The 27,103-nt window shown below is 31.6% G+C and overlaps 1 protein-coding gene and 1 pseudogene across 1 annotated transcript; both read right to left on the minus strand.

Moving 5' to 3' along the window:
• Window positions 1-6,479: 6,479 nt before the first annotated feature.
• On the minus strand, window positions 6,480-17,555 carry LOC111041190. The gene is made up of 3 exons (XM_022325400.1): window positions 17,360-17,555; window positions 11,404-11,671; window positions 6,480-7,275 (listed from the first exon to the last, which is right to left on the minus strand). Exons 1-3 carry the CDS (start codon window positions 17,528-17,530, stop codon window positions 6,623-6,625), a joined length of 1,092 nt encoding a protein of 363 aa, XP_022181092.1. The 5' UTR covers window positions 17,531-17,555; the 3' UTR covers window positions 6,480-6,622.
• Window positions 17,556-19,646: 2,091 nt separating this feature from the next.
• Window positions 19,647-27,103, minus strand: LOC111041186 (annotated as a pseudogene).

Raw genomic sequence — 27,103 nt, forward strand, 5'->3', positions numbered from 1 at the left:
AAAATTATTAATCATGCTTAAAAAATATATCAATGTAGTTAATTCTTGTCCTGCAAATAGTATTATAATCAACCTATAACCTCAGGGTAGGACCAATAAGTTGAATTATTAATCTAAATTTTTGGTTCCACGACAAAATATCCCGGTCAAGATATCCCTGACAAAATAATATAATACTATAGTAATATATATATATATATATAACCTTTATTATAAAAGTCGTGATTAGAAGTAATAATCGCACTTTATCTAAATTTGGACGAGAGGTTAGTTGTTGTAAGAAACTAAGAACAATAAATATTTAAAATCAATAGCACATAAGTTAGTATTATTATAAGTACCTATAATAATTTTTGACGAAAAATATACCACTTGAATTTTTTTTTTTAAATGTCTTAATTAATTTTTTTGTGTTCTATAAATGTATTAATATCTCTATGTAACTTGTATATTATAATATACATAATAATTATTGTCGAAAAACAAAAAATTTCAATATTTTTTTTAAAAATGTCTTAATTAAATTTTTTGCATTCTATAAATGTATTAATATTTCTATGTAACTTGTACAAAAAGGTTTATAAGCTAATAGTTACGTGGGATATTTTGTTATTTAATATTTTAGCGGGGATATTTTATTTTATTTTACAATACGGGACGAACCCTTTAATACATGAATATAATAGTATAATAATAATAGTTTTAATAGTTTATGGAAACGTGGCTCAATATCAGAGAGAGAATGAAGGGTCAGTGTTAGCAATGCACATAAGACGGATGATAGGTGAGTTAAGATAGTAGTTTGAGGAAGAGAAAGGTATATGAAGTGGAACAGATGATCGTGTACAGCGAGAGGGGACCTTAAATTAGACACGGGATAGTAATTCAGGACTATCAATTTTAGATGAAAGAAAATTGGATAGAAATGTCAGGTTAGCTGAATGACGACGATCGGTGAGGCTTTCTAAGGAAAAGAGGCGTTGAATTGGCGTGTAATCGTGAGGTGGACAGACTATCTTTAGTTTGTAAGCAGCTTGACGGAGGAATTTTCTTTGAACCCTTTCTATCATGTTACGTGCGGAAGCGGTGGACGGGTCCCAGAGGACGGAACCATACTCAAGGATGGGGAGGACTAGGGAGCAGAAAAGAGTTTTTAGAGGGGAGAGCAAGTGGAAGTCAGAAGAGACACGGTTTATGAAACCAAGCAGTTTAAGAGACTTACAACATATTATCTGAATATGCATATTAGGGCACAGGTTCCGTGTGAGAGTAAATCCTAAATCCTTTACATAATTATTACAGGTTGTTAAGGCGGTATTGTTTACGGTGTAAATATGTTCGATTACAGCATTAATACGACTAAAAGTCATCACTGAACATTTAGCTGTATTAAGAGCTAGCCCCAAAGATTCACCCCACGCAACTAATCGCTGAAGATCGTAATGAAGAAAGTGACAGTCAGAGATGGATTTTATGCGGAGAAAGATTTTCATATCATCAGCAAAGATAAGAAGTTTAACATGCTGGAGGACGGAGACCGCTGAGTTTATGAATAGGGCAAACAGGAGTGGAGAAAGAACAGCACCTTGTGGTACACCTGAGGAGGGAGTAAAGCGGTCCGAAGAAGTGGAATCAACAGTTACCCATTGGATCCTATTTGTAATGTATGAGCGAAACCAGGAAAGTAATGGTTCACCGATTCCTATGGAGTCTAGAGTTGACATAAGATGATTGTGATCAACACGATCGAAAGCCTTGGAGAAATCTGTGTAGATTACATCTACTTGGCAGCTATCGCGAAAAGAATCATATATATATGAATGTAGACTAAGGTTACAAGTAAGAGTTGATCTACCAGGACGGAAGCCATGCTGCTCATCAATTAGGATATGATTCAAGGGAGAACGAATCGAATTAAGAACAAGCGTTTCAAATATTTTGGATAAATGAGGAAGGATAGTTATGGGACGATAGTTTGAAACATCAGTTGAATCACCAGACTTAAGTATGGGTCTAATAGAGCCAAGTTTAAGTGCAGACGGAAAAATACCCGAGTCAATAGAACGCCTAAACAATAACCATAACGGTTCAGCAAGAACAGATCGAAGTTTGTACAAGAAATCACCCTGGATACCATCAGGACCAACAGACTTAACATTGCGAAGGGAACATAAGCATTTGTAGACGTCACTGATCGAAAAATAGGAATTAGACGGGAGCGGAAAGAGGCAGATAGGATGTAATGTTTGGGATGGAGTCGGTGAAGGCTGGGTGAACACGGAGGAAAAATGTGCAGCAAAAAGGTTAGCAGTTTCGGGAAGAGATGTACTTTGTTTACCATGAAGTGAAACACATGAAGGTATAGATTGATAAGAGCGGTTTTTTCTAATAAAACTCCAAAAGTATTGAGGGTTGTGTAATAGGGAGGATTCGGTACGTGAGACAAAATTGCGGTAGCATTGTTTGGAGATGAATTTAAATTTAGCGCGAAGAAGTGAAAAATGCTTGTAATCTGATAAAAGCTGGGATGACTTCAACTTGGCATGAGCGCGAGACTTAGCAAACACTAGTTCTTTGAGCTCCTTAGTGTACCAAGAGGGGAAAGTGGAGGGACGAAAAGAGATTTTCGGAACAAAAGTTAAAATTGAATAATGGAGAGCATCAAGGAAGACAGACATGGAATCATCAGGGGAGTATGACAGAAAGGTACTTTTCCAATTGAAATAGTTAAAGAAATTAGTGATCTGCATGTAATCAGCCTTACTACAGTTATAAAATGATTTGAGTGAAGCAGATTGAGAAGCATGAATGGGGAGGTTTATAGAGAGCGAGAGAGGTGGATGGTACGTGTCAGCAGGCACGGCAGGGTCAAGAGCATGTTTAACAGTTATGGAGTTAAGGTTAGAGAATATGAGATCGAGAAGAGAGTGGTGAGAATTTAGTATGTAGTTATGTTTGAAGAATCCATGAATGGCGAGTCTTTCAGGAATGGCAGTATATTCAGAGATTGTTTGCGATAGGAAACATAGGCCATGTGCATCATTTGACCATGAAATAAATGGAAGATTATAATCACCAGTGAGGATGAAACTATGGTTTGGGTAGTTTTGAACAATAAAATCAATTGTATTTTATTGATGAGTAGCATAAAGCTCAATGGGCGACGAGGGTGGTATATAAACACTGTTCATTATAATATTTAAGGAGTTAAGAGAGGAGCGGAAAAATAATTGCTCAACATTATTATAAGGTATAATAAGGGGGGAAGAATCAATGTCTTTACGAACAGCTACTAACACACCACCACCGCGATTAAAGGAGCTGGTTTGTGGAGACCTGTCGCATCTATATATATTGTAATTATCGAGACCAAGCTCAGAAGAGTAAAAACTATTAGAGAGCCAAGTTTCCGTAAGAACAATAAAGAAATAGTTAAAACATGAAGTATTACAATTAAAATTTACAAGTTTAGTACGAAGGCCGCGACAATTCTGGTAGAAACCATTGATGTTGCATGTAATGGGGGTGTTGGCGATGTTTATTGTTGAGGATGATGTTGAACTCGGATGTCGTTTTTTTAACGAGAAATTACGCACGGAGAACCGTTTTTGAACGTGATGGTTAGGTTATTTTCGCCTGCAGCAACTCGACGATCTAACTCAAGGTGACAGGTACGAAGTTGTTGACGTTCAAGTAAAGTTTTGTCACGTACAATGCTAGTAAGTTTTGGATTTTAGCTTGACGATAGGACGTTAGAACAGCAGAAGCAGCTTAACAGGAGCCAAAAATAACTTTTAGAGGTCGAGTTGAAGTTGAGGTTGGTTTACCAAGTCGAAACGATTTGAAATCAGAGTTTAAATCGGTAGAGAGCTTAGAAAATATATCGCGTACCGAGACCTTATCGTCGTTGATTTTAGTAGGGAGATCGCTCGACGTGGATTCAGGTAGACCATACATAATGACATTGAGTTTGCATCGATCACGCTCGGAAAATTCTTGTAAGACATCCGAAATTTTTGTGGATGGGACAGTTGATAGATTTGAAGTCTTTGATTCTAGAGTTAGAACCTTAGATTCAAGGAGGTCAACTTTGGTACGGAGCTCAGAAATTTCGAGTGAGAGCGAATCAAATCGCGAAGTAAGAGCATTGATACTCGTTTTAAGGTCTGAACCTAAGGATTTATGGGCAGCCAACAATTTATCTTGAGATGATTGGATATGTTCAATAGCTTTTAAGATGTCATCGTTCGAAGTGCATTTCTTAGAAGTAGTGGAAGCTGTAGACCCCGAACGGGTAGTAGGTGGTGAAGGCTTGGACATAGTTTGAAGTAGACAAGTAGAAGTAGAAAAGAACGAAGTATATGTTGTGGGACAAATGGCGTGTACTACGACACGTTGTATAAGAGAAGTTTCTGCGCACACAGTGTATACGATGAGCGAACGGGTCTTATCTCGAATCGGCAAAAGTAATTACCGGGCGGCGCGATAATGCAGTCCGTGTGTCCGTCGAGCAGATAATAATATAAATAAAACTTACGTATTTACGGCGGCCGTGTATTAGTATGGGGAAATCACAGTAATTGTCCTTGTGGGGAGAGTTTGGGCGAATTGACACAAAAATGACACCAGTCTAGGGACGCACTTATAACAAAACAGATAAAACAAAGTACGCAAAAAACTGGCTACTATAAGCAGAAATATGAGCAAAAGAGTCGGAAGCGATTCTATTATATTACACGCTGATTTTGACGTGGTACCAAATTTTTAATGAGAAAATTACAACTTATATCTAAGGCTGAGATTTAAATGTTCAAAAACTATCGAAAAATGTCCTTTCAAAAAATTTGTAAGAGTGTAGACTTCAAAACTAAAAAAAAAAAAACGTCATAATATAATGATGTTAATAACATGTTATACGTAGTTACGAATACAGATTATGTATAATACGAAAAATATCGGCATGGTCAATGATTCGTAGATTTAAACTACGCTCATAGGTATACGGATATAATATTTCTCACAAGTTTCAAACGAATTCAACGAATTATGATTAAACTTGTATTAAGAGGAAGTCGTACCCGCATATGTTATTTTCGTCTTACACTCGTACGACATGACAGTATGACACATTTTCGTTCACCAGTTTCAATAGTGGGCAACAATGATTTTAGGGGTGAGGGGTGATTGGAAGCTGAAGCACCCATCGACCGGCATAATGAACTTTATTTTAATTTTAAATTACTTAGGTATCAGTAATCATATTATGAAACTAAACGTATTAATATTGCAGACTACAGCAGATAAAGATTACCACTTTCAAAAAATAAGTTAATTTTGTCTTTAGCCCAAGTTGTTCATGATAAGTATAGGTACCTAAATAAGGAACTTTATTATCAACAAAGCATTTAACATAAAAAATCTTAGATCCACCGATTAACATCTGAAAATGCTCATTTAAAAATTAACGTATCGTGAGAAACCAAAGTGAGAACAAAGATGTGTTCTCACCTAAAAGTTTGATAATTGATCAATTCACTCAATATCAGAACTAACAGCACACTGACTATTGAAACTGGTAAACGAAAATTTGCCAAGTCGTCCGTAGGGTAAGATGGTGATAAGGATAACACATGCTGGTACGACGTCCCATTAATTCAGCGGTTCCCAACGTTTTATGAGCATAACAATAACATTTTAAATTTAACTCTTAGCGACTTTTTTCTGTATAGTTCTAAGGAAAGTTAATTGATGTGTACAAATAAGTATAATATCTATTAAATAATGACTATAGGTTATTATTTATATTATTCATTTTAACAATTTGCAGTACCTATGTCAAAAGACAATCTGTACAAACCAAACATGTTCATATAATCTATAAAAAATTAAAATAAAAATTCTAGTTCTTGGTTACTTTCTAATAATTCCTTGTACCTATACGGACTTGTTTTGGATCGTGTGTAAAATACATACGGCTATCGTTTCGCCATTATTTGTTAACCAAATTATCATACCAATTGAGACTATTTTGAAAAAAATGTTAATATATTTATATTTAAATAAAAATAAACAATGTGTTTTAGTGAACATGTTGTAAAGGAAAAATGAAAACATCCATTTAGCTTGACGGTATTGTAAACATTTTGTTTGAATCTTTTTATAACTCGCAAATGTCCCACAATATACATAACTCTAGTCTTATATTTTTATTTAATTTTTGATAAAGTGTAAAAAATTTATTCCGACTCAGTATTTTTGATTACTGAAACAATTTATAATACTATTTTTGTAAGCAACATTAATTTATTTAAAAATGTTCATATTATTATTTCACAATAAAATAATATACGTTCTATTGTTATCAATATATAGTTTTAATATATTTAATTTTAATTTTATTGATTTTATAAGGAAAAACAACTGTTAATAGAAATATTTATTAAGGTCATTTGAGGTTAATTAAAAAAAAAGTATTATCAGTAATTATCAGAAAGTATACACTTATATAATCATAGTCAACAGACGAGTGACGAGAAATGAATACGTTTTTTAACGTCTCTGTTCGGCGTCCCAGTAAGTCTGGGGCTGGGGAGGCTTCAGTTTCAGCTGGTGTGCGGAGGAGTCACTTTTTCCGGTTTCTTTTTTGACGTTTTGATGACTTTGGCTCCAGCATTGGCTGGCGTCGCTTTCTGGTGTTCTTCTTTGGGCATTTCAGAGAGGCACCTTTGGCGTTCGATTCTGCTTTGTCTACTGCAAGGCTTCGCTTTTTGGAGTTTTTGTTTTGAAATTTCTGCAAAGCGCCGGCTTCAGTTTCTGCTTCCGTTTTGCCCACTGCAAGACGTCGCTTTCTGGTGTTTTTGTTTGGGGTTTTCAGCAAGGCGGCACCTTCGGCTTCAGCTTCCGCTTTCTCCACTGCATGGCGTTGTTTGCTGGCATTTCGGAGTAGACTTATTTCATGCCGGTCTTTAGACTCGGGGTTAAGGCGCACATATGCCATTTCCTTACACAGCGCCTTTTCTTCTGCCCTCAAAGTTTTGACAACGTCGTTGAAATATTTGCATTCATTTAAAAGTTTCGGAGACCAAAGGTAGTAAACAAAAAAAAACGGATACGACTCGAAGTCGTTGTACTTCACGTAAAAGCTTTCGTTACCGCTCACTATAGTGTCTGCCATGCAGGGAGGTATGGTCATGTCCATTCTTGAAAACTCTTTTTCGTTCACCCAAAGCATAGCATTCATCAGCACATAGCTCAAGATAATCACTCGTACTCCCACTGCCGATCATGAAAAAAGAAAAAGAAAAGAAACACTTTTATCATTTACTCGTATGAAATAAGTTGTTTGTAATTTTTTTGTGTCAGTTGTCACCTTTTGGTGCACTTAAAGTGTTTTGATTTTTAATTCAGTATCGTTTCTGGTGAGAAATTAAATTTTTGAGAGTATGAGAAATTAGGCAATATCACGAAAATGTGTTAATTATTTTGTATTTTAATATTAATACAATTTTAAATTTTTAAGGATTGAAAACTTAAATCATAAATAATTAATAATACCAAAAATCTGAAAATATATACACCTTTTATTCATTGACATATATATTTAGTTCAAATTTGGACGAAATTAGATACAAATCTTAGTGTATTACTATAATCAAAAATCTTTTTCAAATGCAATTGTTTCAGAAAAATGTAATTCAATCTACTATAACACTATAAGTAAAATTAATAAATTTAAGAGCAATATATATATTATATTACAATAGTACAATATATTTAGAAGACTGACGGACTCTGTTTCTCAGAATTGTTTTTCGCATACAATAGTACATCACTAATTCAAATTTAACACATTTATTACAGTGAGTCACATTACACCTTATGTAGTTATGTACAGCAGCGCGGAGTTTGTCGTTTGCGCATCATTAGTACTACAGGTAATAAATTTGGGCGGGACCCGTTTCGCCCAAAAATGACCGTACCCGTTTCGCCCGGGTACCCGTTTTGCCCAAATTTTGTTTTTATATGATTTCCGTTTCGCCCAGAGTAGTTTAGACCAATTTAAAATTAAGTTGGCAATAGTTCAGTCAAATATTTGAGTATCATTTAGCGTTATCCAGAAAACACCACGAGGAGGCGATACTCTTTGTTTTCCAAAAATTATACGCACTATTATACGCACGTCATTTTTTTTTCACAAAAGTTTAACACATTTAAAATTTAGTCCACAACATTATTAAAAAATCAAATTAAAGTCATAAAAATTTACACATATCTTATAAAAAAAAATCGATTTTAATCGTTCAAAATATATTTATTAATACCACCTAGCTACAGTTTATTTTTAAAATTATTACACATGTTTTTTATGAATTCATAACGAGTAATTTCATTTGATCGGTACCTCGTTATTTGTTTCTGATTGTGTACTTTCCTTTTAATTATATTCGCATCTTTTGATGTCTGTGGTATTTTAACGCTATTGATTTTTATATACGTATCAGTTTGAACGAAGTTTTTCACAACATTTAACCAACTTAATATAGATGGAGAATTAGAATAAAAATGGTCATTGAAGAACGAATGAAACGACTCGCACGCATTCGTCGTAAGCAGAATACTCGCTGAATTACATGCCCATAAACAAGGAGGAAATGTACTATCCTCAGAAATATAATTGTTTACTAAATAATCACAATATTTGGTGACTCTATCATCAGTTGGGCATTCTGGCATCAAATCTTCCACAAAACAATCAGATACTTCTTCGGGGTCCAAATATAATAATCCAAAAGTGTATTTAATCCATTTGCCAATGTCCGAATTTGTTTTATATTCTGTGATAGAACACGAACGTTTTACACAACGCCAACGAACTTCACATGTATTTACGTTATTTGAACCGAAATTGTATTTATAATAATTAAACATTATCATATCTTTGTCTCTTTTACTTTTTAAAAACACAGCCATTTTAGTGTTTACACGTCGACGTTGCATATATTATGCACTACGCACTACGCACTATACTAACTAAGTTTTAAGTATGTAATTTGTTTTATGGTTAGGTATCTTTTTAAATTAGATAAGATAAGCTACGGTGATGATGCAGCACATAGCACACAGCGATCAATTTGCTTTATAGATTTTGATCGATTTCAAATCGATAACGAGTGGATTATTACTATAGGTTTTATAACGTTCCCTAAAATATAATATTTGACTGAACTATTGCCAACTTAATTTTAAATTGGTCTAAACTACTCTGGGCGAAACGGAAATCATATAAAAACAAAATTTGGGCAAAACGGGTACCCGGGCGAAACGGGTACGGTCATTTTTGGGCGAAACGGGCTACGCCCATAAATTTGGTTGGTCGTTTGCGCATCGCGCATTTTAACAATATAAAGGTACCTAACCTACCTACTATAATAGCAGAGGTCGCCGACAGTAATAATAATAATAATAATAATAATAATAATAGTAATAATTTTAATGTAATATTTTAATAATACACGAGAAAAAGTAACAGCACATCCATCTGTATGGAAAGTAAGATCAAATTTTTAGCTTACTAACCTTATTTTTTTATTTAAATTGTATTTTAATTTTAGGTCCTTGAAGTTTTAAAAGAAATTCAAGTAGAAACAAATATTAAAATAAATGAAGAGTCAACCCGTTTACGAACAAAGGAAATAAAAAATATACAATTCGTAAACGAAAATTATTTTATGTACACAAGTGGGGAAATAAATCGACAACAATTTTTAAAAATAATGGGACATAGGTTTAAACATATTTAAAAAATACTATAACATTTTAATAATTTTGTATTTTTTTTTTTATAAATGTAAATAATAAGTTAGTAATGAATTATAACGAATCTAATCTCATTAGAAGAACATAATATATGTAATTTATAAAAATATATCAATATTATGATAGTATACGTCCAAAAATATTTTATTTTTTTTATTTTTGTAAAGCGGAATATAACTGAATATGAATATTGACGATTATTTTTGTATACATTTATAGTTTTGTAATATTATTGATAACATACGTAATTTATAAAAATTATAATGCAATATAATTGTATTGTTATAGAAAAACACTTAAACACCCTATGTCTTTTTTAACAATAGCGATGCGCAAACGGCCTATAAAAAAGGTAATTCGTAACAATAGCGATGCGCAAACGTCCTACGCCCCAGCAGCGCTACCCTTGAAACAATAATTTTTTTTATTCTGAGATTTAATAAAATAAAATTGAAATTTTAAAGAATTGTAAACCATTTAGAACTTGGGGCTTGAGAGCACTGTTGTACACAGACAACTTTCCTATTTATCTAGATAGAAAACACTAATTTATAAAAACAATATAGATTAAACTAATAAAAAAAGAAAACTATTTACCACATATTAATTACTAATGAACATTTTAAATAACTAAATCATTTGAACACTTAATTGTATTATTTAATTAATTAATGGCACAATTTAAGTCAATTTTCTTGCTTTAAATTTTAAATATTAAAAATTATAGAATAACGGTAAAAAGTGAATCTGTCTGAATTATCTACAAATAATCAGATAACAGTTTAATTCATCTAGAATCTAGATAATTTAAAAAAATAAATATTTTTATCTAGACAATGTACAGCAATGCTCGAGATTTAAAATTTAAATTGATGAAATATGCATATCAAATTTCTAAAATAATATGCAGAGATTATATAAAATAGGAATGAAAATTTTTTTTTTGAAATTGAAAATTTAACTTAATTTATTACTATTTGTAGTACAAATGACCTTTCTCAATAAGGAATTATATCTTTTTGGTCCCTCTCAGCCTCTCATCCTGTAAACCGATAAGTATCGACTAGATAATTTTTTACCAAAAACCAACCTTGAAATTATAAATGTATAAAAGATTTTATACATTATAAAAAAATGTCACATCATTGTAAGACTAATATTATATTCATTGCTCCAGTCAAAATCGTATTAACTATTAATTTATTACCTATATATCACAAAAAAAAGAACATTTCAGGTAATAGAGGTTCTATTAGCGACCTTCTTAATGTCAACAAATGGACAGGAGTAGAATTTTGAGTGTGCATAATATATTACAAGTTCGAATATTTTGACGAACTTGATACGTTTTAGTGGGGACCCTTCTCATTTCCCCGAGCACGGACGCACGGTCATGAAATTTCACAAAATAAATCGAATTGGGCTGGAAATCGCACATAAATTCGTCTCCATGATGTGGATACTAATCCGAATATATTTACAATGATTTTTGAAAGGGATTTGATACATTTTTGTAGGGTGGGATGGTATTACATTTCGTTGGCACATACACAGGGATTAATGATAAACACTACATTATTCTTATACCTTTATTAGTGGATTGTTCAGCGTAATAGTTACTGTAGGCAGCGCTGTTGCTAAAAGACACTCCGGTCCCGAATCTGAGGAACTGATTGCGCCTCCCGTTGAGTCCATGTATTAGCGAATCGATGGCATTATCCTCGGAAGTCACGTGGAATAAAATTCTCTCCTTGACATCGTTTCCTCCATTGGACAACCGCATTTCCTCTTTGCGTAAAAGGTACATTCCATACATCTCTGGGGCGTTAACATGTTGTATTTTAAAAATATCGCACTGCAATATTATATGAAATCGAATTATACATTGTTAATCATGTTTTAATGTTAAGTTGATATATAATATAGTGCATTAGATCATCATTTATAATTTATAATAACTAACTAAAATTTTCCTTTTTTTCGATGTATGTACCTATATGTTGATAAAACTATTGTTTCTTGGTAAATATCATTGATAATTGAAACATGGGTCCTTGTAAGTTTTCTTACATTAATTAATAAGTATCGAAAATAAATTTTATACACAGGTTTTTTTTAAAGGCAATTCGAAGATAACATTTTGATGAGATAGGATATTTTTGTTTATTACCCATTTGTCTTGCTATAAATACGAAAATAGAAAAACCCTCGAAATACACCCTAAAATAATTAATTGTTTACACTTAAAAAAATAATACCAAGTGTATGTAACCCTATCTAGTGGGGATAAATTAATACATGTTTTGTGGGACATGTCATTGCTACATTAGTTTAAAAAATAAGTATTTATCGTTGTAAAAATATTAATGATGCATCGTGATTTCTGAGATTAATTAAAATTAAAAAATGATTAATCAGTGGCCAATCGGTAAAGGACTGGAAATTGGAGCTGCTGAATGCCGATATAATAATATTAGATAGGTTAATCCAAGTATATCATATTATGTTTGTGGAAACGTAGAATAGATAATCGAGTATATAGTATATACTCACTACGATATCGAAGCCTCTGACACAATCCTCAGACAGTCCTCAGGGCTCAAGTAGCATATACTCAGATGTGGTCAATTCGATTTCAATAATAATATAATATCATGGCATCGGGGTACACGAAAACGTAGCTGATAATGGGAAAAGTGTTTCATCCAGAATCATTTAAAATTCTCGAAAATTATTAGGATTGGAAAATGTAAATTGATTCGTATGGAAATATTAAAACGTTAATTTTCGGACTAATTATCGTTTATAATATAAACTATATCCAATGGTCTATGTCACCGAGGGCTCTTTCCTTGAAATTAATATAATAATATAAACTATATATGGTTACATTGGTCGGCGGATCGGCTTACAGCAAAAACTAATCAACGGTAAAAAGGCAATTGTTGATAAAACAAATTATTAAGCAAATATTTCATGTACCTATCATTTATTATGAGTTATGACTGGTATGAGTAACTATTACTACCTTATAAACATTCCAAATTGTTAGTGTTATGAAGGATTTTTCAGCAACACTACAGCTCTACAAAGTTTTATGACCGCTAATATATAGCATAATATAGTAGAAAAATATAGGACACCTCAAATGAGAGTACTTTTATGAACGTGATTTAATGCCTTATCCCCTCCCATAAACAATATTCCTGAATACACCGCTGATATTAGATACCCACACAGATAAACTATAGCCTCACTGCACTAGTGGAAATTATTTGGGGGGGGGGGGGGAGATAGACTGAGGTTATAATGATAATTACACCAATGATAGATAGAAACTACAGTCTACCTACTGGCTACTTCCAATTCTTCGAGTTTACCTGCACTAGTCGTTTCGCTAGCAATTATTAATTCGCACAATGTGACTAAATAGTAAATATAGAACATAATCTTACAAACTAAACAATTTATCAAAAAAAAAAACTAAAACATTTAAGTGCCTGCTCTTGAAAATTTTAAAAGTGCCTACTCTTAACCAGTCATTTCAGTTTGCAATATAGAGACAATATTTTTGACCAGCCCAAATAACTAACTTAAAAAAAAACCTCTCACAATCACATAATTGTCTACTTACATTTATATTAAATTAACATTCTCTTCATACATATTATTTTTACTCTAATCTTTACAATGAAGCCTTAATTTATTAATTGATAACATGATTTACAAAAGTAGCAGACTCACACCAAACTCACATACACAAATTTGCATGCATGTTCCCGTGGGTATAATGCCTATGTTACATAAATATACTCCAACTATTAATAATTATCAATTTATCATTGTGACAGTAAATATTTCCTAGTACCCAATATAATATTTATTAAATTACCTATTAAGTTATTAAATTAATTAAATTAACACTAATTCACTATCTGCTTGAATATTCTTTAATAACAATAATTAGTTAAAAACAAATGACAGTATTCATTATTAGGTATTTCCACCAAAACCAAAATGATGGATGGTGGATGAATGCTACTAAAAAACTGCTTAAATTTAATCTTAAATGTATGATTGTTCAAAGTTATTGTAAATACGTTTTGAAACAATGACTATTAATAAATATTTAAGCATTATCCTAATGAGCGCCTCCAAATTTCCTCCTATGAATCGCATATTGGGATATATTTGAGGAACGTGTTCGCTAAACAGACATAAAACCAATCAGCTGCTGACTGTGGTAGTATACATAAGTGTATGTACATTGTACATAAGCTTTTACAACACTTTTACTATTTAAAAATGTTAACAGAATACCACAATAAGTTCATTAAATTGTATTTAACTCATTAAAAAAAAAAACTCTACCACTCAATGGATCAATGCAATAATAACTTTTTGTTTTTTGATAAACCTCTACTTAAAGACAATGCAACCTAAATGCAGGTTGCTACTACAAGAAAAATAGCAGAGCATTTTTAAACTATTTATATATGATTTCATAAGGACAGATAAGATTTAAATTGAATGCAGATAGGTATCAAACAAATTGTGGGATGTTAATAGACAAACAACGCCCACTGGTCAACGAATGATTATCATTTTAGTTGTTTAATAACATGCACATTATGTGAAATGTACTGAGAACGTTGTTAGACAGTTATGTTTATAATAAACTACTAGAAATCATTCAGAATTGGCCTCTATTCCAATTTGTACAAGTATTCAATAATAAAGAGAATACTACTTATAAGCGCAGCAACAAATTCGATTGAATATGCAGTATAGACAAAGACATATAACACTTGTATTTATTTATTATTATTTCAAGAAAATACAAAAATGCAGTAGGTAGGTATACCGTTCAGCAATTTCATTAAAAAACCATCCGAGTGATTAATATGATAGTATTGGGTTTTGGAATAATAATTCAGTCATTTTAATTTATACAATATCTTTAGTGTTATTTACAATATAATATGACTGAAAATAGTTATTATAAGTTAAAGCCATTAGCATAAAATAAAGAGCAAATGGCTACAGGACTCATGTCTACTGTCTAGTAATATATAAATAGGGTTTTAGACTTTTAGCTATTAATCCATACACAGGTAAACTAGCGACATAAATTAAAGTTTACCTATAGGTATCTATAACAATCAACAATACAAATATTGATAATGAAATAACGACTAGGTACCGTAATGAATAATGATTCTCATTAGTAAAATATATTTTACTATGTATGTAAGCATACATAGACCATAGATTAATACTAGTAATAAAACAACACCTCATCTAGTGATGGTGTGATCATAACAAGGTTACTATGGTTAGCTAATAGGAGCTTGAGAGAGTCTCTGACAATACACGAATAGAGCTTGTATGTTGATGTTTGAATGTTTGATATTATTACTACAGATTATTAGTGTTGCACTGTTGCTTACTTTTTAGTGCATACCTACTTAATTTTACTATATGGAGTACTAAAATACGGGTAAGTTCAACAGTAGGTACCTATCATTTACATCAACCCATGAAACAAATTTAATAAAACCAATAATATGTATTTATTCATATTGGAGTAAGATATTATTCAATGTATCGTACTATGTACAAAATTACATATTGTTTGATAGTTAAAAATAAATTTTAGTATGTCATTTTATTTTTGCAGTTATTAATGTACAACTACTATTGTTAAAAACAAAAGAAATTTTTTTTATAAATACTCCTCAAATCAAAACGTTCTACAAACGAAATTCCATAAACTGACCTCTCACCCAAACCCTCTTATATCCAGACTAGCTACTCACACGATTCCTGGAAATCCAACACGGTGTCTAAAAAGAAACTGGAGTAGAGACCTCCTTAAAGATTAACCAAACAATAAAATGTATGTATAAGATCTATGTACAAATAAGCAAAAGGATCACTGGATGGTTCCTTTCCTCACCCCATTCATATTGAACTGCTTGTAGCACATAATATTCTTATTATACCTAGGGCATTGGTTGTATAAATTCAAATTAAAAAAAAAATTTCTTCTCAGAAGTAAAAATTGATTAAAATGGGCATGTTAAGTTTTAAAAATATTAAAATATTTAATAAAATATAACAATATTGTTTTTTGATGTAAAAACAATGAATTATAAATTATATGAATTATAACAAATAGTTTCTATTTTTATGAAACCATTTTAAGGATATTAATAAGTGTAAACATTTTAATAACTCATTAGAATTTTCATTTAGATACATCAAAATTTTCAAAAAAATCATCAGCTAAATAATTTTCAATAAAAAAAGGAAGCTCTCATTTGAAAAATAGAAGTTTGTATCACCACAGCGTACCTCAATAGTAGTACAAAAAAATATTGGGAATTTAAGAATATGGTCTTAGCCTCTTAGGGTCTACTTAAAAATTCTAAAAACTAGAATTTGAATAAATGTATTATTAAAGGGGGGGGGGCATGCTTAAAAATTCACCTGTTTACAACAAAATTCATTATAATACAAATAGACGATTGTTTGTACTATTTTTGTATTGTTGATAAATAAATTTAGATATTTTGATTGTTAACATATTTTTCAATAGGTAAATCAGACTTCAATATCATTAACATCAGAAAATGTGTGTTTGAATAATTATCAATTTCCTACCAGTGAATTAGTACTCAGTTGTGTTGAACAAAGAAACCATTCAAACGTTTTTTTTTTATATTAGAAGACAATTTAGGAGGGAAACTGCCAACCGGGCAAACTTAAATAATTGGCTCTTAACATATGTACACTAGCAACACTGACAAGAAGGTTAATCGTTTCAAAGTCATCATAATACAAGAAAAAAGGAATTGTGATTTGATCAAATTGTATGAGCTCAGGTCTCCATATTTGGCTTTGAATAAAATAGTGGATCAAATAATAATTTTCTTTTAATATATTTTCTGAATTTTTCAAAGAGGTATAATATTACATTAGGTAATCCAAAAAATGTATCTTAATCATTATTGAACTGTGGTGCCTATTAGCCTTATTGTTCATAATAGTTAAGACATGTTAATTTTTTATGTTTTGTTTATAATATCCTAAGTAGGTTATCACTGATTATCTATTACTAATTACTAATCATAATACAAGTGTTAAATATTATTGTAATACATTTAAACCTAATAAGTGTTTAAAGATTTAATGTGTATTGTTGTAATACATAAATAATAATTATATACAAGATGAACTTATTCAAAGTATGCACTCCTATATAGGTCGATCCTCTGTGTCAAATAAATATAATATAATATTACTGTAAATTGGAAGATTAAATAAAAAATTATAAAATACCTAATACGAAATAATATCTCCTCCCCCCCCTCCCCATAAAAATATCTTACACTCCTATTTAGGATAGTTATATTTGAAATATTTCAGTAAGACCTAAACTAACAACTAATAACCACGTGTAACAGTGGTACTATACGGTATACCTATACCGAGCCAAACGAAAATTGGTGAATCGTCGTAGTAATATAGTGATACTCACTTTGGGATATGTCTTCTGAATCACGTGTTTGATTTGTTCATAGCATTCCTGGCTCACGTTTAGAAGTGGACGGTGGGCGTCACCAGGGTAAGGGAACTCAGATCTTAAAATTGCTGCAGCGTGTGTAGTAAACTTCGACGTACCGGTGATACTATCCCTCGAAGACGCCATCTTCGTCCGAGTCACGTGCAGATGAATGGATCCGTCTCCTGTACGAGCAGCGAGCTTACCAAAGAGGAACATACAAATTATTGATACAAAATGTGTTATCAGCCAATATTTAGGGCGTGTTTGATGGAGTTTTGACGATTTCACACAATCACATTTGAATAACATACGTTTATACTGACTAATATTAATATCCAAATTGTAGTACCTACCTCCTTCTTGAATAATATTATTTAGAATCGTTGACTTGCCAGATAGAGACGACCTGACCCACGTGTTGTTCCGCACAACTCACCGACTTGAAAACTCGTATACAATGCGATCTAAACGATAGACAGTGGATTTGATTAAGTTAGAGTTTTTATTGTTTACACATTGTAGCTAATCATGCGAATAACGACAATATTACAATAACCTACGGCGCGGGACTGTATGGTCGGGAGAACGAGGAGTGGCCGTTAGCAATATGATTATGATAGTAACGTTTTTTTTCGATAAACAGTGGTTCTCAAAGTGAATCACGGAAGCGGCCGTTATTAATTAATGATTGATTCAAAATGTGCGAGCTCTATTTCACAGTTTTGCGATACAATGATAAAAATTCACCACCAGGCGCGTGGGCATCAGCGGCCACTTTCATTCTCCCGACTATAGTTATGCGCACTGTGGTTGAAGTGTACTGATGTGCTCAAAAAAATCGATTTTTTAAACTGATTCTTGGATCAAACCATAAATGAAAATATGCTAGATACCCAACGTTACAATATGATAAGGAGCTTCAAAACCGATTTTCCAAAAGTTTAAAGGTATACAAGAGACCCGAGAGAATTATACTACAGATTGAGTATTTTAAAACTCTTAAGCATTAGTTAAATTCGTAGTATTTACAGTTTTTAAATTAAACTATTTTATAAAAGTTATCATCAATATGATAACAAGCGGTAGGTGTAGTTTGCAACAGCTGTTCTTGCAAGGACATTCAGGTTCTGGTTGGTGTGCCACGGAGATACATTTCAGCCTTAAGTGAGTTAAAACTAGCTGATAACCTGATGTTTTATAGCTCAAAATTGAAATTATTTATATAACCTAGTTAATATTTCAATGATGAATGAAGTCAATTTTTTAGTTCTAATACGAGAAATAGGTCAAAAATGTCTTAAGAAATTAATTAAAAACATCAAGGTAAAACGTAGCCCTCCTATCAAACGACAGGCAACTGGTGACTCCTATAGGCGCGACTTTTGTAGGCCCATATTGTATTACAAAAATGGAAACAGTCCATAGACCACGGATGGCGGCTGTTTTTATTTATTCAAAGTTTTTTATGTATGGTATGGTCAATTTCAGCATTGTATACATGTTACTACGAATTAAATATTATAATATTGTTATTTGACATTTTTCAAAAAAATGGTGGTAGTTTCAGAAAGTATCTCGTTGCGCTGGTGCAGACAATAATCTAAGACCGTGGGTTAAGGTATGACGAACACCGATTTATTCCATTACGCTGATAGCGCAGTATTTGTTTTTCCTCTCAGACACGAGTGCATCATGGAAAATGTCATTCAATACACCTCACGCTAACTTTATTCAGAATAAGACCGTGACTCGGCGGCCGAGTTGTGCGCATGAGGGTGGCTTTGTTCCGTGGCAGTTCCCGACATTCCGCCGTAGTGGGGACGGCGTCTGACAGTCGCGGAACGAAAACTGGTCGCCGCTGGGTCACGGTCTTATTCTAAATAGAGTATAGTCCTAAATTTTTATTTAATTTTCGGTAAAGTGTAACAAAATAAATTCTGACTCAGTACTTTTTCTTACTGAAACAATATATAACACTATTTTTGTTAGCAAGTTTAATTTGTTTAAAAATGTTTATATTATTATTTCATAATAAAATAATATACTTTCTATTGATTTATATGCAAAAACAATTGTTAATAGAAATATTTATTAAGGTCATTTAGGGTTTATTAAAATGTAAAAAAAATAATTATCAGTAATAATCAAAAAGTATACGTTTATATAATCATAGTCAACAGACGAGTAACGAGAAATGAATACGTTTTTTAACGTCTCTGTTCCGCGTCCCAGTAAGTCTGCGGCTGGGGAGGCTTCAGTTTCAACTGGTGTGCGGAGGAGTCACTTTTTCCGATTTCTTTTTTGACGTTTTGACGACTTTGGCTCCAGCATTGGCTGGCGTCGCTTTCTGGTGTTCTTGTTTGGGCATTTCAGAGAGACACCTTTGGCTTTCGATTCTGCTTTGTCCACTGCAAGCCTTCGCTTTTTGGTGTCTTTGTTTTTGCGTTTCAGTAAAACAGCAGCGGCGTAGACTGAGGCAACGTCGCCTTCTGGAGTTTTTCTTTTGGTGTTTCATCAAGGCGGCGGCTTCAGGTTCCGCGTCTCCTTTCTCTATTGCACGGCGTTGTTTGCTGGCATTTCGGCGTCGCTTTACAGACAAGCTGCTAGACTCGGTTACACGCCAATCTCCTACTAGCTTCTGTTCTTAATGTATCATTTGGGTGCTGATGCATTTGGCGAAGAAAAATTTGCATTGATTTAATAGTTCAGGAGTCCACCGGTAGTAAACAAAAAATATCGGGTACGAATCGAAATCACTGTAATTCCCGCAATGGTTTCCGTTAGGATTCACTGTCGTGTCTGCCGTGTCAGAAGGTATGGTCGAGCTGATTACTGGAAACAATTTTTGGGTCAATTGATTATTAGTTTTTATCAACACAATGCTTACGATGATCAATCTTGCTCCCACTGCCGATCATGAAAAAACAAAAAGAAAATATCATTTAAAATTTACTAGTACGTAGTGTAAATTGTTTGTTCCTCGATATTGTCTTGTACATAATATTAATTTTTTAGTCATAATGACTTAAAAACAAACAAATATATTTATTTAGTATTTTTTTTAAAGATTTTATACTTTTTTGAATAACAGTAGGTATTTTGTCGTCACCTTTTAATGCAATAAAAGTGCTTGGATCTTTACTTCAGCTTCTTTTTTGGTAAGAAATTCAAATTTTGACAATATTAAACATTGGTCAATATCACGGAAATTTGTAAATTATATTTTTTTTAAATATCAATAAAATTTTAGTAAAATAAATTACTTTAAAAGCAAAATAAATATTATATTTTAATAGTAAAATATATTTAGTAGACTGGCGGACCGTGTACTCAGAATTGTTTTTCGTATACAATTGTACATCACTAATTCAAATTTAACACATTTATTACAGTGATTCACAGGACACCTTAAGTATAGGCGTTCAGCAGCGCTACCCTCGAAACAATATTTTTTTTTTATTCTGAGATTTAATAAAATAAAATTAAAATTTTAAAAGGGTTGTAAACAACTTAGAACTTGGGGCACAAGAGCACTGTTATACACAGACAACTTTCCTATTTATCTAGATAAAAAACAGTAATTTATAATAACATTAAAGATTAAACAAATAAATTTAAATAAAAAAGAAAAAAATGTTTAACGCATCATATTAATATATTATTGAACATTTTAAATAATTAAATTATTTGAACACTTAATTGTATTGTTTAATTAATTAATGGCTTAATTTAAGGCAGTTCTCTTGTTTTAAATTTTAAATATTAAAAATTATACAACGGTAAATTAAATAAATTTAGATCAATTATCTACAAATAATCAGATAACAGTTTAATTCATCTAGATAACGTACAACAATGCTCGGGAATGAAAATTTAAATCGATGAAATATGTACATCAAATATTTAAAATAATATGCAGAAATTGTATAAAATAGGTATGAAAAAAATGTATAGAAAAAGGAAATTTAACTTAACTGATTACTATTTTTAATACAAATGACTTTTCTCAAAAAGGAATCTAATATTTTTGACCCATCGGCCTAAGAATTGGCCTCCTTACTGTAAACCGAATTACCAATTAATCAATTTTTTACCAAAAACCAACCTTGAAGTTAATGTTCAAAATGTTTTATTTATTACAAAAAAAATCACGTCATTTTAAAACTAATATATTCATTGCTACCCTCAGAAACTTACAAAATATTAGTTTATTACCTATACCTCTCAAAAAATATAATGTCAGGGAAAAATAACCTACCTTCTTAATGTGGACGGCAACAAAAATAGTTGACACAGGGATAGGGGTAGAATTTTTCGTTTGTGTAAAATATTCGTTCGAATATTTTGATGAGTTTGTTACGTTTTAGTGGGGATTTTTAGGGACCCTTCTCATTTTCCCGAGCATGGTTATGACTTTTAACTAAGGAAATCGACTTGGGCTGGAAATTGCACATAAATTCGCGTCAGTGATGTGCCTACTAATCCGAATATTTTTACAACAATTTTTGAGAGGGATTTGAAACGATTTGTAGGGTGCGATGGTGTGACATTTTGTCGACAAATAAACAGAGATTAATGATTAAAAAAAAAACACATGGATGAAACATTATATAATTATTATACCTTTATTAGTGGATTCATCGGCGTAACAGTTGCTGTAGGCAGCGTTATTGCTAAAAGACACTCCAGGGCCGAACCTGTGGCGCTGATTGCGCCTCCAATCGACTCCACTTATTAGCGATTTGGTGGCATTTGCCTCGGAAGTCACGCTGTACAGAATCTTTTCCTTGACATCGTTTCCCCCGTTGGCCAAACACACTTCCTCTTTGTGTAAAAGGTACATTCCATACATCTCTGGGGAGTTGACAAGTTGTATTTTAAAAATGTCGCACTGCAATATTATATGAAATCAAATTATACATTACATAATGTATCTAATTTTTTAATGTTAAGTTAATATTATATAATACTGCACTACTGTAGATCATAATTTATAATTTATAATAACCAACTAATTTTCTTTTTTTTTATGTTTGTATCCATAAGCTCATAAAACTAATGTTTCTTGACCAATGTTTTTGGTAGTTGCAAAGTACATAATTCCTTGTAAGTCTTCCCACATAAATTAATAAGTATCTAAAATGCATAGTATGCGCAGGTTTTTATTAAAAGGCATTTGAAGATAATATTTTCATGCCATTGGATATTTTTATGGTCCGGAAATAATAAACGTTTTAATATTTCCGTAGGAATTTTTTTACATTCAGCAAATCCTACGGTCCATCGTCCATGTAATTATTTTCGAGAATCCTACATGTGTTCGGTAGAAACAATGCGACCAATTGGCTACGTTTTTGTATATCTTGATGTCATGATAATATATTATTAATCGCAAAGTTTTAAACATATCTGAGTTTATTTTGATTATCTAAGGTTTGTGGCTGATCCTCAGAGTCTTGAATACATATATATTTATATAATAATACACTTTAATAATATATCTATTATTATTTATTGTTACCTATCTATTTATTGTAGCGGCATTCGGCAGCACCAGTTTCCAGTCCACTACCGATTTGCTACTGGTTAATCAATTTTTATTTTTATTACCGAGTGGACTTTTAATAAGTAATGAGAAATTATAATTTTGGAAATGTACAATAATGCCTAAGGGAATCTTAGAAATCAAGATTTATAAATAAAATGTTTACAACAATAGAAATAAGAAATACCTAAGTAAATATTTATTAAACAAATGCAGTAATAGCTTGTTGCATAAAACATGTATTAATATAATAAAAAATTATATGGACCAATCGGAAATCGTGAGACCATTATTTTTACATTATTGATTCTTTAAATGATGGTACGTGAAATTTGGCATAAGTTGACACTTTTTTTGTGGCATTAATCAGCATTGTATTTACGTGGGTGGGGGGGGGGGATCGCCATTGGTTTTTATTCTTTAGGTGTTAACAATTATTTTAGAGTATTTTTTGGTGGCTTTTATATTTTGGTAATTAAAGTAAAAAAATTAATAAATTTAGTCATACATTTGTAATATAAAAACAAAATGTTTTTGAGTATTTCAACACTAAAATACCCAAAATCATAATAATATATTTTAGGTATACAATAATATTAAAATGTATATCATATTGCACGGAATGAGATTAATTGGTATTCTTATTTTTGTTTGGAAGTAATTGATTAAATAATTCGTAATTCATATTTTCAGATAAAACGCAGCTAGTGTATCAGTTAGATATTATTATTACATATTTATTATTAATGTTTTAACGTTAATATATTGATTTTAAACTTAGTATTTACTATTTACCAACTTACCACCTAGTAACTATTTTAATTTTAGTCAGCCTATTGCGGTGTTAACTATTCAGTTATATGCATTCAATTTGTTTGAATGATGACAATAGGTGTCAATATTGATTAACTTGAATCGAAAAAAAAGAAAACTTGATTTATAATTTTTTTTTTACTATTTTATTGAAAAATAATCAATACGACGTAAGTACTAAAAATCACAATAGTGTTGGTTGATATTCAATGTACCATGCCGTGTACACTATACAGCAGCTTTTCCGTGTTTCGAGGTAGTAGCTGATAATCCAGAGGCTCCTAATTACCTACTCTTGAACATTTTAAAAATACCTACTCTAAACCAGTCATTTCAGTTTTCAATAGAGAGGCAATATTTTTGACCATCCCTATTTAGTTATTTACTAGCTTCAAAAAAAAAACCTCACACAATCACATGATTGTCAACTTACATTTACAAAAGTAGCAATTCACACAAAACTCACACCCAAAAATTTACATACACATCTTTGTGCACCGTATCCTTATATTATATAAAAATATAAATAAATTTCTAATTCATCATTGTGACAGTAAATATTTCATAGTATACAATACAATAATATACTATAGTTACTACCTATATTAAAACTCAGACTTTTGGAATTTTAAAATACACTTGGAGACCATTTTTTGAAACATTGAAATATTTTGTACCTTTCAAGGATGATCCAGTGACCACACAAACTTTAATTTTTCAAATAGGAAACACCCTTATTCATTTTTAATTATTGTTCACATATTTTTTTTAAGAAATTTGATGTATCTAACTCAACATTTAAGCTTTAATTCTTAAGAGTTATGTTTTTGAGTTATGTCACTTTGTGTTTTACAGATACTATGTCTAAGGTAATGGGTTAAGTAGATAGGGGGCATTGACGATTTGAAAAAGTTAGCAATTACTATTGATTTATCAATATAAATAGTTTGTGAAAATTACCCAAGTATAATAAATACTACATCCAACATTAAAAATAGTTTCTATTTTTATAAAACCATTTTCAAGGATTATTATCCTTAGTAAAAACATTTTGAAATCCAGAAACTACTCATAACAATTTTAATTTAGAATATACATGGTTGAACTGTGTTGTCTTTTAAACTTATTTTATTTCAGAATAACATAATATCTGACAAAAGGAATAATTTTAGTTCAAATCAATGTTTTTTTTTTTTTAATTTTCTAAAGTATATTATTTATTTACCCATGTACTACAAGTAAAATTTAAAATTTTTTATTTTTATTTTTTAAATACTAAGAATAAAAATTTAAAATATGATTAAGATTTTTAAAAATTTTAAATAACCAATTTGTAAAGCTGATTTTTAGAAAATTTATGACTAAAAAAATGTATCCAAAAAAGTGGTTTATTTTAATCAAACATTTTTATATGATATTTTTATAGTAATTAATAAGTATTTTCTGATTAAAGACTTATTAAGTTGTTAATAATTAATTAAATATAGTAATATTTTATGTTGTATTCATACCTTATATAAGTATTTAATCACTAATCGTAATACAAATGTTTAAAAAACTATATAGTAGTACATTTATGCCTAATAACTAATAAGTAATGTGTGATTAAAAATTTACTGCGAATAGTTGTAATACATAAACATATACGATATACATAATTAACAGTTATATACGTGGATGGTGCTATACGCTCTATCTGTTCCGGCATTGGTGAAACGTAGTAGTATATAATATAGTGATACTCACACAGGGATATGTCTTGTGAATCACGCCTTTCATTCGTTCGTAGCTTTCCTGGTTCACGTCGTCTAACAGTAGACGGGCGGCGTCGTCAGAGCGTTGGTACGGCGAGTTAAGGCCGAAATGTCTTAAAAGTGCCGCAGCATGTGCGGTAAATATCGACGTACCGGTGGCACTACCTCGTGAGGACGTCATCTTGGTCCAAGTCACGCGCAGATGAATAAGTCCGTCTCCAGTACGAGTTGCAAGCTTTCTAAGGAGAAAACATACAAATTATTGATAAAATAAAGTGTCATCAGCCAATAATTAGGGCGCGTTTGAAAGAGATTTGACGATCACGCTTCAATAATATACATGAATACTTATTAATACCCGAATAGTAAGTAATGCCCAGCTTTTTTATGTATAATATTTTGTATAATCGTTGGCTTGCCAGCTAGAGACGACCTGACCTTATCTTTATTTATCTTTATCTGACCTAACTTTATCTTTTATCTATGCGACCAGGTGGTATGCACTTCATCGGAATATTTTATACCTTTTAACTTAACTCCCGAGATTGACACTAGAGAGCCACAGTCAGTCAGTCATGGAGGAAAAATTGTTTTTATACTACATAGTCCTTGACAATTCGTTAAAATCAGTTAGAATTTAAAACTTGAATATAATATTACAATATATAATACGACGATGAGTACGATGGGCGGCAAGCTTACCAAAGAGAAAACATACAAATTATTGATACAAAAAATGTTATTTAGGGCGTGTTTGACGGAGATTTGATGATCATACTTGAATAACATACGTCAATACTAAATAATATTAATATCCGAATAGTGGTACCTACCTTTTTGAATAATATTACCTATACTCTATTCAGAATAAGACCATGACCTGGCGGCGACCAGTTTTCGTTACGCGACGGTCAGACGCCATCCCCACTACGGCGGAATGTCGGGAACTGCCACGGAACAAAGCCACGCCCATGCGCACAACTCGGCCACCGAGTCACGGTCTTATTCTAAATATGTATAGAATCGTTGGATTGCCAGATAGAGACGATCTGCCCGACTTGTTATGCACAACGCAAAGACATGGAGACTCGTAGATAATGCGATATGAGCGATAGATGGTGGTGGATTTGGACGATTTGGTTAAGTCTTGAACCTTTGTAGTTTTTAGTGTTCGTAGATTGCAGCTAATTATGCGAATAACAACAGTACTTTACCTACAACGAGTGATAAGCACTTGTCCGAAAATGATAAAAGTGGTTTTACGGTAGTTACCCAGTGACCAACTTGAGGTGGTGTTGGGACGAGCGGATCAACACCACCCTGATCCATGCACATTATTATCAATTCTCCGTTATCACTATAACATAAAATATTTTTTGGTTGATGCTCATATCATTTTACTATATTTTTTAGTTAACTAACATATAACATTTAATATCTAAAATATAATATTATTTCTACTCAATGTTCAAGATGGTTCCCTAGTTTTTTGTTAATAACTTACTCTGAATAAGTTCCAGGTGTTCTATGTATATCATCGATATGTCTGCGTAATGTTGTGGATCTAGAATTTTTTTTTACATATATGGCAACTGTTTTCACCAT

This window comes from Myzus persicae, unplaced genomic scaffold (assembly GCF_001856785.1).
Source record: "Myzus persicae strain clone G006 unplaced genomic scaffold, MPER_G0061.0, whole genome shotgun sequence".
Classification (NCBI taxonomy): Eukaryota; Metazoa; Arthropoda; class Insecta; order Hemiptera; family Aphididae; genus Myzus; species Myzus persicae.